The sequence below is a fragment of the Eublepharis macularius genome, chromosome 1, assembly GCF_028583425.1.
Source record: "Eublepharis macularius isolate TG4126 chromosome 1, MPM_Emac_v1.0, whole genome shotgun sequence".
Taxonomy (NCBI): domain Eukaryota; kingdom Metazoa; phylum Chordata; class Lepidosauria; order Squamata; family Eublepharidae; genus Eublepharis; species Eublepharis macularius.
Window position 1 is genome coordinate 252,746,558 of NC_072790.1, and position 14,479 is coordinate 252,761,036.

General features: G+C 49.5%; 1 protein-coding gene across 1 annotated transcript in view; it reads right to left on the bottom strand.

The window, feature by feature from the left end:
* LOC129342718 (unconventional myosin-Ie-like) overlaps window positions 1–14,479 on the bottom strand; it is a 59,058-nt gene that overhangs the window by 17,441 nt on the left and 27,138 nt on the right. Inside the window, exons 9-18 of the mRNA XM_054998623.1 lie at window positions 13,594–13,726; window positions 11,783–11,979; window positions 10,933–11,013; window positions 10,075–10,161; window positions 8,747–8,833; window positions 7,279–7,446; window positions 6,501–6,586; window positions 5,168–5,249; window positions 2,920–3,026; window positions 1,688–1,786 (exon numbers count right to left, since the gene is read on the bottom strand). Of these exons, the coding sequence (XP_054854598.1) occupies window positions 1,688–1,786; window positions 2,920–3,026; window positions 5,168–5,249; window positions 6,501–6,586; window positions 7,279–7,446; window positions 8,747–8,833; window positions 10,075–10,161; window positions 10,933–11,013; window positions 11,783–11,979; window positions 13,594–13,726 (1,127 nt within the window). The remainder of the gene's footprint in view (window positions 1–1,687; window positions 1,787–2,919; window positions 3,027–5,167; window positions 5,250–6,500; window positions 6,587–7,278; window positions 7,447–8,746; window positions 8,834–10,074; window positions 10,162–10,932; window positions 11,014–11,782; window positions 11,980–13,593; window positions 13,727–14,479) is intronic.

Genomic DNA, 14,479 nt, shown 5'->3' on the forward strand with positions numbered 1-14,479 from the left:
AGCGTCTGTCTACCCACGAAAGTTTGCATGCGGGAACTCCAAGGCAGGATCCGGCATCTCCAGTAGCAGGGCTTGGGGAAGCCCTTTCTCTGCCTGAGATCCCGGAGAGCCACTGCCAATCGGCAGAAACTGTAGGGGACCAGATGGACTGACTCGATAGGATGGGCAGTTTCCTATGCTCTCCGAAATGATTCAGGAACTCTCAAGATAGCTACAGAGCTCAGATCGACAATGACTCAGTAAGAAGGGGGCACTGGTTGCTCTAGAAAACGACAGCCTGGAAAGGGGCCCAGCGAGACCCAGCTGTTTCTCTGACTACAATCTTCCCTTTCTTCAAAGAACGATGTGAACTGTTATGGGGAACTTCAGGGAAACTAACAGAATTCTCTGCCTGCCATCAAGCAAAGTACAATTTGGAAAATAGTAGAGTCTAGTAGTACCTTTAAGACCAACCAACTTTATTGTAGCGTAAGCTTTTGAGAACCACAGCTCTCTTCGTCAGATGCTCTCTTCGTCAGATGCATTCGTCAGATGCATCTGACGAAGAGAGCTGTAGTTCTCAAAAGCTTATGCTACAATAAAGTTGGTTGGTCTTATAGGTGCTACTGGACTCTTTACTATTTTGCAACTACATACTAACACGGCTAGATCTGCAATTTGGAAGTCTCTTTGAGGGAAGAATTCATGATCTCGAAGCTGGTAGGAAACCTTTTGGTGGGAAGGATAATGAGAAGCAGATTAACAAACTGGTTTCAAATGGGGACAAGTAAAAAAAAATGACCAATGCACTCTCTGGCATGTATGAGGTTTGGATCCCACAGATCCATGCAGTGAATGGCAGCGCCTTCCCTGGACATAAGAGGCCTCTTGTGCAAGAAGGACATTCCTTGTGCTGGAGGGGAGCGAGATCCAGCTCTTTCTTTTTCAGGCTGCCTCACACAGGGCCAGAAGCAGCACACAAAACATTCAAAGAAGCCGTTCAAACAATCATGAAATTATCCTGAGCCGTCCCCATTTTTGCCTGCCTGCACAAACTCTGTGGCGTAGGAGGCCTCAGCTGCAAATTCTGTTCCGTAGCAAACGGGCCCAATTTCGGGTCCAATTTCGGGACACAAGGCAGGGCCTCTCTGGTTTACGGCACTGGGCCTCACTATGCCAAACCCCTCCCTTTCCTTGCTTCCCCTTCTGTAATTGAATAATAATAACATTAGATTTATATACTGCCCTTCTGGACAACTTAATGCCCACTTACAGCGGTTTACAAAGTATGTCATTATTATCCCCACAACAAACACCCTGTGAGGTGGGTGGGGCTGAGAGAGCTCTGAGAGAGCTGTGACTAGCCCAAGGTCACCCAGCTTGCTTCAAGCGGAGGAGTGGGGAATCCAACCCGGCTCTCCAGATTAGAGTCCCGCGCTCATAACCACTACACCAAACTGGCTTTTCTGTTTTCTTTCATTGCACCGAAGGAAGTGAGCTCTGACTCATGAAATCGCATGCAGGAATAAATTATGTTAAGTCTTCAAGGTGCTTCTCGTTTGTTTTGCTTTTTTATGGGCCATGCCAGAAGGAACGTTCCCCAGGCGCCAGGCCCTCCAGCTGGGTGAGGAGAAACTGAAGTCAACCGGGAATAACCCCCCAGGTTGGACTGGAGCAGCATCACCTCTTCCTGCCCTGCAGGTCTCACCTGTGGAGAAATTTCCGGAAGGCCCTCCGATAAGCGTAGCCAGCTCGGCGCACCCGGATGTTCTCCCGCAACCCCAGGTATTCCACTTGGTGCTTCACCCTGAAAGCAGGCAGGCGTTCATGGATTTGTGCGCATGCACTTCATTTATGGCCCACCTTTTTTGTGGGCTACAAAATACAAATCAATACAGTCAGACAGCCGAAGACGTCCGATAAACAGCACAGTAGGCCTATGATTATAAAACCAAAAACAACGCAGACAAAAACGTCTCCGATATAACATACCGTAAACAATGTAGAAAGGGGGTTTTAAAAGGCAGAAGGGAGCTAGCAAAAGATGCTCTCCGGAACAATTCTGTTTTGCAGAAATACGGAAGTGCGGGGGCCTTCAGGACCTCCTTGGGGGGAGGGGGCATTCCCAGAAAGCTGAGGTAGGGGCTGCTGTTATTTGCACCCATTTGCAGGGTGGCCCATTCAGCAGGCTTTGCTCAGGTGAGTAAAGCAGTCATGGCAGAGCATAGTAGGAGAGGCAACTAACTGCTGTCATGGGAGCAATGGAAAGGAAAAACCTCTGCTGACACCCTTGGATATTCTTTGTCTCTTTCCCTGTCACAGGATCCACCTGGAGATGGGAAGATAGCTGGCCAGATCCCATATCTGGCAAACATGGGGGTTTCATCTCCCTCTGAGGGCTAATGGCTGCTAGGAGACACAGCTAAGAACAAGGTCCAGCAACCATATCCAACAGCAACCATCCGATCCCTTCATACACACATCCTAGGAGCAGGGCAGGAACCCAACTGCCCTGTCCTATTTATTGCCTCTGCCATGTGGATCTCAAAGGTAAACTGCCTCTAATCATGGAAAATAGTAAAGAGTCCAGTAGCACCTTTAAGACTAACCAACTTTATTGTGGCATAAGCTTTCAAGAACCACAGCTCTCTTTGTCTGCATCTGATGAAGAGAGCTGTGTTTCTCAAAAGCTTATGCTACAATAAAATTGCATCTGACGAAGAGAGCTGTGGTTCTCGAAAGCTTATGCCTCAATAAAGTTGGTTCATCTTAAAGGTGCTACTGGACTCTTTACTATTTTGCAACTACAGACTAACATGGCTAACTCCTCTGGATCTAACCATGGAGGCTCCTTTTAGCTATCACAGCTGCTTGCCCTCAGTGAACAACTCCTCCCTCCCCCTGCCCCACCCCCGCACAATACTCAAGAGAAGCCCCCACCTGCTCTCCTCCCAGTCGCGGGGTCTCTTGGTCTCGTTGGGCTTAATGCAGCGGATGTAGTGGGGGGTGCACTTCATCAAGGTGCCCACCAGGTCGTTGGCTTGTTTCTTAGCAGGATGGAAAAGAAGAGAAGAAAAAGGGTAAGCCCCTAAATCCATTCTCCAGGTTTTGCCGGGTGATAAAAGTCGTGTTGTTTATGAACCGCTGTCACCACCCATTCAAGCTGGCCCCCTCCATACAAATAAGCACAATGGGAGCCAACAGAAACAAAATTTCCCCCAGGATTGATCAGGCTGGGTGCAGAACTCATGCAGGACCTGCCACGGCCAAGCGCGGCCCCGTGGCTCACCTGCTTCTGGCCCAAGGCAAGGCACAGCTGGGTCCCTCTCCAGCCTTGCATGGTCTCGGCCCAATGGCAGGGGTGGGCCAATTCCAGTCTACGTTGGGATTTTACTAGAACCTCCCCCCCACCCAAATCAAGTCGGTCAATATGTTTTAAACTTACAAGGTTCAGTTTTCAGGATGGCTTATCAGTAAGGTCTGACGTACACACACACAGTAGACTAAAGCGGCAGAAGGCAAAGGGCGCAGAAAGGGTTTGGGCCTCAGGGGGTGTACTGGTTCAGGTGCTGGGTTGGGATCGAGGAGCTCAAATCCCCCCTCTGCCATGGAAGCTCACTGGGTGACCTTGGGCCAGTCATTTTCTCTTAGCCTAGCCTACCTTACAAGGTTGTTGTGAGGATAAAACAAAGAAAGGGGAGAACCCCATATGCCTTTCTGGGTTCCTCAGAGGAAGAGGAATACAAGCAAATGAGTTCACTGCTATTATGAAATTGCAAATAATAAGCTAGTTCTTAAAAGGCCATTTTTTCTCAACAAGGGAGTAAACTCTCTTCCACAGGGGAATTATTCCTGGCTTCAGGGACTATTAAACCTTCTTTGAGCAGGATCAAATAAACAGGCGATCAGTTGGCCAGGAGCCATACAAAGGCCGGATCACTTCAGTTGGCAGCAAGAGGGGCGTTTTCAAGTGCTGCTCTAAACTAAACACTCCCTGCCAAGAGAGAGACAGAGGGAGTCCCAAAGGACAGGGCAGACCCTTTCCCCCTGATGTGTCTGGTGGGCATTACGCAATCCCAAGGCTCGTCTAGCTCAGCGTCCTTTGCAAGAATCCCAGCAGGACTGAGGAGGTCCCGCGGCCTCTGCCCTCCACCACCTTTCTAGCCAGCACAGGCACGGGCAATGCGAGACTCACCGGAGCAGTTCCCAAAGTGCCTGGCAAAGCAGAGTTTGCCTCTGGGTGGCTGTTAAGGGACGTTTTTCGGGCCCTTTTCTAGAATCCATATGTGAGCATTGTTCAAGCAAGACATTCGCACAGGGAGGGCAAAACTTGCTTTAGTGGGCAATTTCTTCTCTGCTAAGTGATTAGGCTGCAGGGTCGGCTTGAACTCAAAACAAGTGAAAGAGTTCCGGCAACTGTAAACGTTTTTTATTGTATTGTCGAAGGCTTTTTATTGGAGGTTTTTTTATTGTTTTCATTCGATGACCAAAACTCTAGCCTTGGATACGTTTCTTCCCAGACGTGTTTCGAACTCGTAATAAAAATATGGCTCCAGAATGTGAAGTGTTTGTATTATCATGGGGTCTGCTGCCCTGTCACTCAAGCTTGTCGGGCGCCGGGCATTCTGGGAAAATGTAATTCTGAAGAGATGTTTGTATTAACCTTTTTGATCTTTTATTCTGTAAACAATTAGTGCCAAGGTATATAAGGTTCTCTGGTGCAACTGTTCTTCATGCATATGAGCTAAGGAGAAGTATCCATCTGAGCTTTGTTTGGAAATAATAAAACTCATTATTTCTTTTGTATCACTGTGATAGGAGACTTGGAATATATTTGGATAAGTGGTAGTAGGGGGATTTATAATTGGTAGCAGAGTAGTATTAAAAAATCCCCCTATCAATGGCCCTTCAGGCAGGGATGAGCAGAGAGTTCTGCAACGAGGAAAGCCCCCTCTCTGCCCCCACCTTATGGAAGTGGTGACAGTTCAGGTCAGCAACAGGCACCCTCTTTCCCAAGCAACCGACAATAAACATTTATTCTTGCATATATATTCCATTTTCTGGCTGGTGGCATTGGGTGTGTGTGTGGCGGGGGGGGGGCAGGAACGCATTACTTGAAGCAAAGAATTCTAGGCACCCCAAACATATGGCAATCCCGTTTGCCGCAAGCCCTGCCCCTGCACGGCACCTTGATTTTGCTGCCGGCGGTGGTGGGACGTCCTTTCTTCTCTGCATTCAGGTTTTCTGAAAACAGGTCTCGGATGAAGGAGCTTTAAGAGGAAGAAAGGAAAGGAAATCATAATAATATAGTAACATTTGGGTTATATACTGCCCTTCAGGATAACTTAACACCCACTCAGAGCGGTTTACAAAGTGTGTTATTATTATCCCCACAACGATCACCCTGTGAGGTGGGTGGGGCCGAGAGAGCTCTGAGAGAGCTGTGACTAGCCCAAGGTCACCAAGATAGCTTCAAGCGGAGGAATCAAAACCCGGCTCTCTAGATTAGAATCCTGCTAATCTTAACCACTACACCAAACTGGCTCTCCATAGAAAGTTTGGGCTGCTCAGAGAATGACAAAGAACCACCATTAGTGACCCACACCGAACCCAAATAAGTTCTTCCCAGACTTCCCTTCATTCCCTCTCCCAACAGCACTAGGAAGCAAACCATTAACTGGCCCATTTTGCAGACGACAAACTGAGGCTGAGAGAGGGACATGCCCAAGACTGCACAGCCAGACTGGGATTTGAATCTGCATTTCCCAGGTACGAGACGCTGGGACACTCGCGCAGCTCTGTGAAGAAAGCCCCGTTCTGAACAGTAGGAAGGGACGAAGGTGCCTGGAGGGCAAGAAAAGCACCCTCTCAACAGGGAGAAGAAGGCCACGTCCCTCTCCCCCACCCTCTATTCACACATGGTGTGGAAGTCAGTGTGGTGTAGTGGCTACATTGTCCAGATTGGGATCTGGAAGATCCAGGTTCGAATCCCCACTCTGCCCTGGAAGCTTGCTCGGTGCCTTTGAGCCAGTCACACACTCTCAGCCTATCCTACCTCACAGGGTTGATGTGAAGATAAAACTGAGGAGAGGAGAATGAAGTAAGCCGCTTTGGGTCCCCATTGGGGGGAATAAATAAATAAATATTCCAGCCCACTCAGTTCTCACGGCCTTCTGTCCGCACGATACATTTAGAGCAGCTGGATTCCAGCAGAACTGAAACCTGCCTTCCTAGAAAGAACTCCTCGTACAATGGTGGTGGTGGAGGTGTCACAGGCGCTCAGAGTTGTCCCACCGAAGATCCCAACCCTCCTCTCAGAAGTGCAGACACACAGGAGACCTCCTTGCTGAGCCACTTTGAAGCCGGTCTACTAACTGTGGCGTAGGCACAGGCACCCTTGGCCTCTCCGCTTCCTCCTGCCGGGCTCCACCACTTCTGCCACAATTAATCTGTTCCTATCTAGGCAATCTTGGGGGTGGCTTCTCCCCAATACTCCCCCCCCGGGTCTTTCCCACACTCACAGCTCACTGCTCTGCATCAGCTCAATAAGGTCCGTAAAGAGCACATCACGATTTCGCTCGCAGAAACCCTCCACGTCGTAGGACACCTGCCAGCCAGGAAGGGGGCGACTCAGAGGTTTGTACTCAAGGCATGAGTGGATGCCCTTTATCACCCGGAAAACCACCACAACCCGCAGCCCCCTACTCGCCAACCTCCCTGGGAAAGACCACAGAAGACAGCCTCGCTCGCGTGACCTGGAAGCCATGTTTATTTTTCAACTTAAAAAATTATACTCCCAAGAAGGGGCAGCCCTGGTTAGTATTTGGAAGCGACACCACCAAGAAAGACGGGGGTCGCTAGGCAGAGGCAAACCGTCTCGGCTCATCTCTTGCCTTGAAAACCCCGTGAGGGCATCACCATAAAGTGAGTGTGACTTGACGGCACTTAATTATTGTCAGAAGCAAAATGAATATCCCATTTACCCTCTCTGTATCACACACACGCGCACACGAATGCAGGAGAGAAGAGAAATAAGAACATTTTAAAAACAACACTCAAAAGGAAACAATCTTAGACGACTTCTAAAAAAGGATCAGAGAAATTCATTCTGGTTAGGTGTAGCCAGGATAGCGAGGTGGAACCTCTCCGTACAGAGGCAGTGTACCTTATTGGTCTGCTGCTGACAGGGAACCTGGGCCCTGACCTTCCCATTCCTAGGGCCACCCAGCCAGCTGGGATCCACAGAGCCCCCCCCCCCCGTTTCTTACCCTGCCAGGCCTCTGTTGAAGAGGGACGTACCTTGCCTGCATAGTGGTGGATGACGAAGCCCTTGTTCCAGCTGTTGAAGTGGGGGTGGGTGCCCAGGGCCGTCTGGAGTTTCTGCAGCAGGGTGTGGTCGGCGCCTTCCCCCTTGGCGTGCATGGTGGCGCAGACGTCATCTAGGATGCTCATGAGCCCTGGGGGATTCTGGAGGAGGAAGTGAGAAATCACGCGCGAGCCAAGAATCCAGGTGGCTCCCCCAGCGAGCCCTGACCTGTCCAGCCCCGCCATGCCGGGAAACAGGCTGGGGCAGAGCTGCGTGGCAGGAAGAAATGGGCTCAGCCCGTTCCCTCTCCCCACAGACCTCTGCATGTTGTACTTCAGCGGCAGTGGAGATGTTACGGATTTCCGAGGGCAGGGGCTCAGCACCCTCACCAAACTACAACCCCCAGAGTTCCGAGGGGGAAGCCATCATCACAGCTGAAGCGGCATGGAAGCCTCATAAGGGTGCAGTAGCGACACGTTAGTCCAATTAGTGCAAAATGCTGCAGCTCGACTGTTAGCAGAAGCGAGCAGGAGCAGGAACATCACTCCCACCCGACAGTCACTCCCTTGGCTACCCATCAGTTACTGTGCTCAATTCAAGATACTGGTTATGACATACAAAGCTCTTCACGGCCTTGCCCTGACATACCTACGGGACCGCCTCCCTCCCTATGTTCCTCCACGGCAGCTTCGCTCATCTGAACAGGGTCTCTTGCAGGTGCCAGCCAGCACATGGGCGAAATCAACAGCCGCCCGTACATGGGCCTTCTCTGTGGTGGCCCCTGCCCTGTGGAACGGCCTGCCTGAGGAGGTCAGGAGAGCCCCCAGTCTCTTGGCTTTCCGCAAACAATGCAAAACTGAACTATTCAAAAAGGCTTTTTAATCAAATGGGAGGGCTGCATTGTAGGGAAGGGGTCTCAGATGCTTTGCTAATGAGTTAGGGACCATAAACTTCATCTCTATATTGCCTTACATACTATCTTGTTGCTTTAAATATGTACTCCTATGTACCACCTGCGCTCCATGTTGTATAATGTCAGTCCCAGAATTGATTATGTTCAGTTTCAGGTTCTTTTTCTACCCTGTATTAGATTACTGTATGAAAATGTCCTTGATACTGATTGTCCTAATCTCATACTGTGTAATCCACCTTGAGTCTCAGGGCCGATTCCAGACGACTAACCTGAAGGCACTGCATGCCACCATGTTCCGGATCGCGACGGAGAAAACGCGAAATATCGCGTTTTCTCGCGCGAGTTTGGCGCGACGTCGTGCCAAACTCGCGCGAGAAAACGCGATATTTCGCGTTTTCCCCGTCGTGATCCGGAACATGGCGGCATGCAGTGCCTTCAGGTTAGTCGTCTGGAATCGGCCTCAGTGAGAAAGGCGGACTACAAATGACATAAATAATAATAAATAATGTTCTGCAACTCTTGCTTCCAGCCACCCTCTCGCCACTCACCACTTTGTTCTCAATGAGGTCACACACGACCTTGTTGTTGAAGTAATCAATGGGGTTCCAGCGGATGCCCTCCTGGACGTATTCTTCCTGGGGGTGGGAGAAGAGAAATAGGAAATCCAAAGAAAGGGGGGCAAAGGAAGCATAGAAACGGGTCACGTCCACGGCTGCAACACAGAATCAACCTACTCAAAGCCTGACTTGCTGACTTAAAAGATGCCCCCTGAATTAATCAAGCAAACGGCTTTTTAAAAATGGCGTTAATTGTTTTTGTAATCGAAATGCAAGTGGGCAGTGCCCCATAGATGGGAATTCCTGTGACACACGCACACCCCTGACACCGCATCATCTGAACGCAAACAAAGAGTGCACTGCTTGTCAAACAAAACTTTTTATTTTGTATAATTAATTTATAATTATACGCCGATTCAAGTAATTGTTCATTCCAAAATCAGCCAATTAAGATTGCTTTAATCTGGCCAGGGCAGCCCCGTTTATGATGAGGGAAACCACCAGGCTAAAATCTGAAAGGGCCGAGAGTCTGTCCCGAGGTCTGGAATTTGTCCCCAAAGTGAACTTGCTAAGGGGTCGTAAGCAAGCAGCTGGCCCCCTCTCCCACATTTGAGAAACTGCTCCGGGAATGGCTGCAAGAAGCAACCTTGGCACCGTCCGGGGACCAATCTTCTCCATTCAAGCTTAGCCTGTCACACTGAAAAGCTGCACGGTGTTGGCTTGTTGGTTTAAAATGATACACTCCCCTTGGAACAGAGGGAATACATGGCTCCCCCGAGCAGCACAATGCACTCCGCCACCCACAGTCTCGCGCTCACAAAATTCATCTGGGATTGTCAACCATCACACTAGATAGTTAACTTAAGACTAACCAACTTATTTGTAGCATGAGCTTTCGGGAATCACAGCTCTCTTCGTCAGATGCATCGTCAGATGCATCTGACAAAGACAGCTGCGGCTCTCGAAAGCTGACGATGCATCTGACGAAGAGAGGTATGGCTCTCGAAAGCTTATGCTACAAATAAGTAGGTTAGTCTTAAAGTTGCTACTGGACTCTTTGCTGTTTTGCTACTACAGACTAACACGGCTAACTCCTCTGGATCTATTCACGGTCATATATGTAAAATCTTGCTCTACGTTCAGTAAGGTGGTTTTCTGCACTTAAAAGTGCTTAAAGCAACTTACCAGCCCAATTGATGAATGGAGACAATCAAAGGGATTTTTTTCAGCACTAAAATATGCTGCCCCTTTAACAGGCAGTCCGTTTATTAAAAGCTCTCAGTCCACTTCCAAGTGACTGAAGAGCAGCCTGAACTCACCTGCTCGGCCTTCAGCGTTAGCTCAATGAAGATCTGCTGTAACTTCTCATTCACAAAGTTGATGCAAAACTGTTCAAAGCCATTTTTCTGGGGGGCAAAAGGAAGAAGATTGGGGGGAAGGACGTCTTGGGAACGAGGGAGAGAGTTCTGGGAACAGAGCTGAATGCAGACCTTGTGGATCCCCATCTCCAGGGCTTTTTTTCAGCTGGAACGCAGTGGAAGGGAGTTCCAGCACCTCTTGAAAATGGTCACATGGCTGGTGGCCCCGCCCCCTGATCTCCAGACAGCCTGAGCGGTGCGGAGGGCAATCTAACCACCCCCCTCTGTCTGGAGATCAGGGGGCGGGGCCACCGGCCATGTGACCATTTTCGCCAAGGGCGATTTAAACTTTTAAAAACTCCCCCCTTGTTCCAGCTGACCCAAAGTGACATCATTGTGTGGTCCTGGGAGCGTGCATGCACATTGCGCATTCGGTACCAGGGCACCACCTCCCGCCAAGAGTTGCCCCCTGTGCTGGCAACCCACTGAGTTCCACCACCCAGAAAAAAACCCTGCCCACCCCCCACCCGGTTCTGCAAAATCCCACTGAATATGAAGCTCAGAAATCCGCTTCCTCTTCCAAGATGCAGCTGCATAACACATGAAACAATTATTGAGATCTCAGAGTATATGCAAAGGGCCTTTCTTTTACCACCTCCATTGCACTGGTTGACGTCAGGAAAAGGAAACAAGCAACCTACTTTGGAAAGACGCTAGGAAAGCAGGCCCCACAGTAACCGATAATGCACAGCCAGCTGCAGCCGCTTGGGGGATTGTGAACACGGCTTGGAGAAACAGGCCACGCCCTCTTGGTGTTACCTGAAAGATCTCAAATCCGTAGATATCGAGAACGCCGATGCTGTATTCCAGGTGGTCCTTCTGCATCGCCTTGTTGACAGCCTGAGAATGAAAAAGAAAGAAGAAGAGGAAGGAAGGGATTAATTGTGGGCGGAGGGGGGGGCGAAAAACCAAGAGTTGGGTCTTGTGCAAGTTCCCTCGTGCCAGCAAAGAGTACCACCATTTATAAAACATCTCTGCAAGACACAATCCATTTTTATATTTGGCTCGGGGAAAAGCAATCTGACTTCAGAATAATCGACGACGCAGGTTCCCAGAAAACTCGACACACTCGTAAATCACAGTAACCAATAAGGACTGTCTTACGCCACCGGCTGAGATGGGGGCGGGTGGGGGGTGAGGTTTGCTGTCTGTGGGGCCAGGGTCGTCTGAACAGGCAAGCCCAGCCCCCAGACTGAGAGAGAGAGAGACAGCAGGTGAGCAGCAAACTCAAGCCAGAGGAAACGAAGTCACACCGGAGATACACAAATGGGAGCCTCAGTCCATCCTCAAGGTTAAACGGGTTTCAAACAGGGGACACACTGAGAGATTGGTGATGGCCACACCAAGTCTCTCTCCCTCAGCTCCTCCTTTTCTCCTTTCTTTCAGTAATTTCCTCTATAAAAAAATTCCCAAAGTGATTCTCTCTAACATAAAGATTTCCTCCAGTAAGAAGCGAGACTGACACGCAAAAGTTTATTCTGGAATGCATCTGGTTAGTCCTTAAAAGTGCCACTGGACTTCTGCAAACGAACACACGTCTAGCCCTCTGCTTCCACAGACCGGGCCCTCCTCACCACGTCCCGGCCCAGGGACCCTTTGGGCTACTCACATCCACCAGGTAGTCGAAGAGGCGCGCATAGAGGGCCTTGGAGAGCGCATCTCGGGTGAAGTTGGCCTGCTCGACATTCAGCGTCACGTCGATGACTTCCTGCCTCCCGCCCCACTTGCTGTCCATCTTGCGGCTGGTCAGCTTCTCCTGGAGGCGTTGCTGGTCGACGGCCAGAAGGTAGGAGGGGAATGCCAAGACTGTGGAAGAGGAGAACGGATTGCCCTCAGGTCACAGAAGATCATGCTGAGCACGCACGCAGAGCGCTCAAGGAGCGGCACGTTATCCCAAGCTGTCCTAACAACGGCCCTGTAAGGGGGTCCCACATCATTACGCCTCTGCCAAAAGGGAACTGGAGCTTGCCTAAGGCACTTGGAGAGACAAGATCTGAAGTACGACTACTGCGTGGTTTGGATGCATGATCTGAGACATTATTTTATGGTCTGCCCTCTATGCTTTAGCCTGTGGCTGTGTGAGCTCCGGCAGAAGTTAATCGCTCTCTCTAATTTCAGCACGCGTTAGTTCTGGTGCCCATAACCCTGACAGCTGAGTGCAAATAATGCAGTGAAGTTACGCTGTGCTGATTAAAGAGGCAAAAAATTTATTTGAGGAAATACATACTTGGGAGTAAAGAGGAGAGAGAGATTCTTTGCTATCTGACTACATCTTACAGAGAGAGAGAAGGAGTGTGGCAGGAGAGAGAAGAAGCAGGATATTGCCCTGTTTAGCCCAATAGGAGACAAGTCAAGGAAATGACCCCCAGGAAACAAGAGAGAGATGCTGCTCTCACTGTCCTAACTCTGAGCGGAACTACAAGTGACAAAAGGCACAGGTTGGACACTTGTCAGCTTCCCTCAAGTTTGGATGGGAAATGTAGGCGTCCTGGTCTTGCAGCTTGGCTCTCCCACTGCTGTCCAACAGACTTTTCAACTGTCACTTGTCCAACCTTCCGCCAAGCTGCCTACATTTCCCATCAAAACTTGAGGGAAGCTGGCAAGTGTCCAACCTGTGCCTTTTGTCACTTGTAGTTCCGCTCTAAGTGATCCTTGCTGCCCCCCCTGCATGGTAGGCTCTTCTTCCTTCTTGCTGCTGCAGTACACCAGACATTGCTACTTCCAACAGTAGTGGGCTTACCCCTTTGGCTGCTCTACCCCATGGGAAATGAATACTGCTTAGGTGGGATGGGGATACCAACCAGCTGGGGGACTCCTCCGGACAAACTGAGCAACAAGAGAAAATCTATCGGAGGAAACTATAAATACAAGCTAAGCAATTTATTATACAATTAAAGTGCTATAGTGCTCGAAGTGCAATATTCTGTAACCACTTATAACCGTCGTATCTATTGTATGTCTAGCATATAACAATTACAATGACAGTATCGAAGAAATCTAGCCTCTAATACACCACTGGTCAAAATCAGGTAAGTACACAGTCCTATTACAACTTGTAGTTCAATAACTATTCATCTTTTCTCTATTAGGTGCCGGAAAACAGTTCTATAATGAAATCTTCACAGAAATATCCACATGCTCTTCTTTCGGATACTATGCAAGCCATTCAATAAAGCTTCTTTGTTGTTGTAAGCCAAATGTGGGGTGTCTGATTTTTCAAAACTGGGCAGAGCCTGACCGGCTTGTGCCAGAAATTTAATCCCGTTTCGTATAATTCGCTTTTTCAAAGGCTTAATAATTGGACAAACATCAATGCACGAATCATCTTCCACGTTTCCCAGTGGGCATACTGGGATGCTGGATTACACTCTGTGCAATCCATCAACCCCCTCATCCCACCCGGGTTTGCCCCCAACTCACAGTCTTCACTGTCCACCACAGCATAGTTGCCGGACTCCCGGAAGGCGATGTTGCCCAGGTGGAGGATGCCGGCCACAATCTGGAGCACCAGGGCCTGCTCTTCCCCCGAGAGGCCCACCACGTCCATGGCCGTCTGGAGCAGGAGATCAAAAGGGAAGCAGTGAGGCAGGGACTGGCCCACACCAAAGGGCAGGCCGAGCCGATACGGGAGGACCAGCAATCGGGCTGCCAGCTTCTCAGCACACTGGAGCTCTGGGTCGAGTGCTTCTGAGCATGTGCCAAGTGACTTTCTTCTAGGGGAGACACACTCAGAGCCAAGCTACAAGTGACGCCTGACACAGGTTGGACACTTGTCAGCTTCCCTCAAGTTTTGATGGGAAACGTAGGCGTCCTGGTTTTACAGCTTGGCTCTCCATTACAGCTGCAAGACCAGGATGCCTACATTTCCCATCAAAACTTGAGGGAAGTTGACAAGTGTCCAACCTGTGTCAGGCGTCACTTGTAGCTTGGCTCTCACACAAACTTTCTCCCAAAATAGCCTGAGGAACAGAGTCTGGGGAGAAGCTGGCTTCCTACGTCCTTCTCCCTCAGTTCTACTTTTAGCGATCTTATTGATTTTGCTTTTTGTCGTGCGATTTTATTACCCCGTGAGCTGCCCTGGGTGCCTTTTGAGATGGGAATGGTGGGTTATTCTTTTAAAAGAAAAACGTAAACAAAAAATAAAATTCTTCTGAACATCTGAAGAGCGTTTCTCTGCTGGGAAGGGGACTGCAAAGGGAACTTCACGTTCCCTGATGTCAAGCACCTGTGACCATGCGGAGTGGCTTTTCCCCAATGAAACCACCTTTTTAAAAAAAGCAACTTCATGATAGATAGCCCCAAAGCA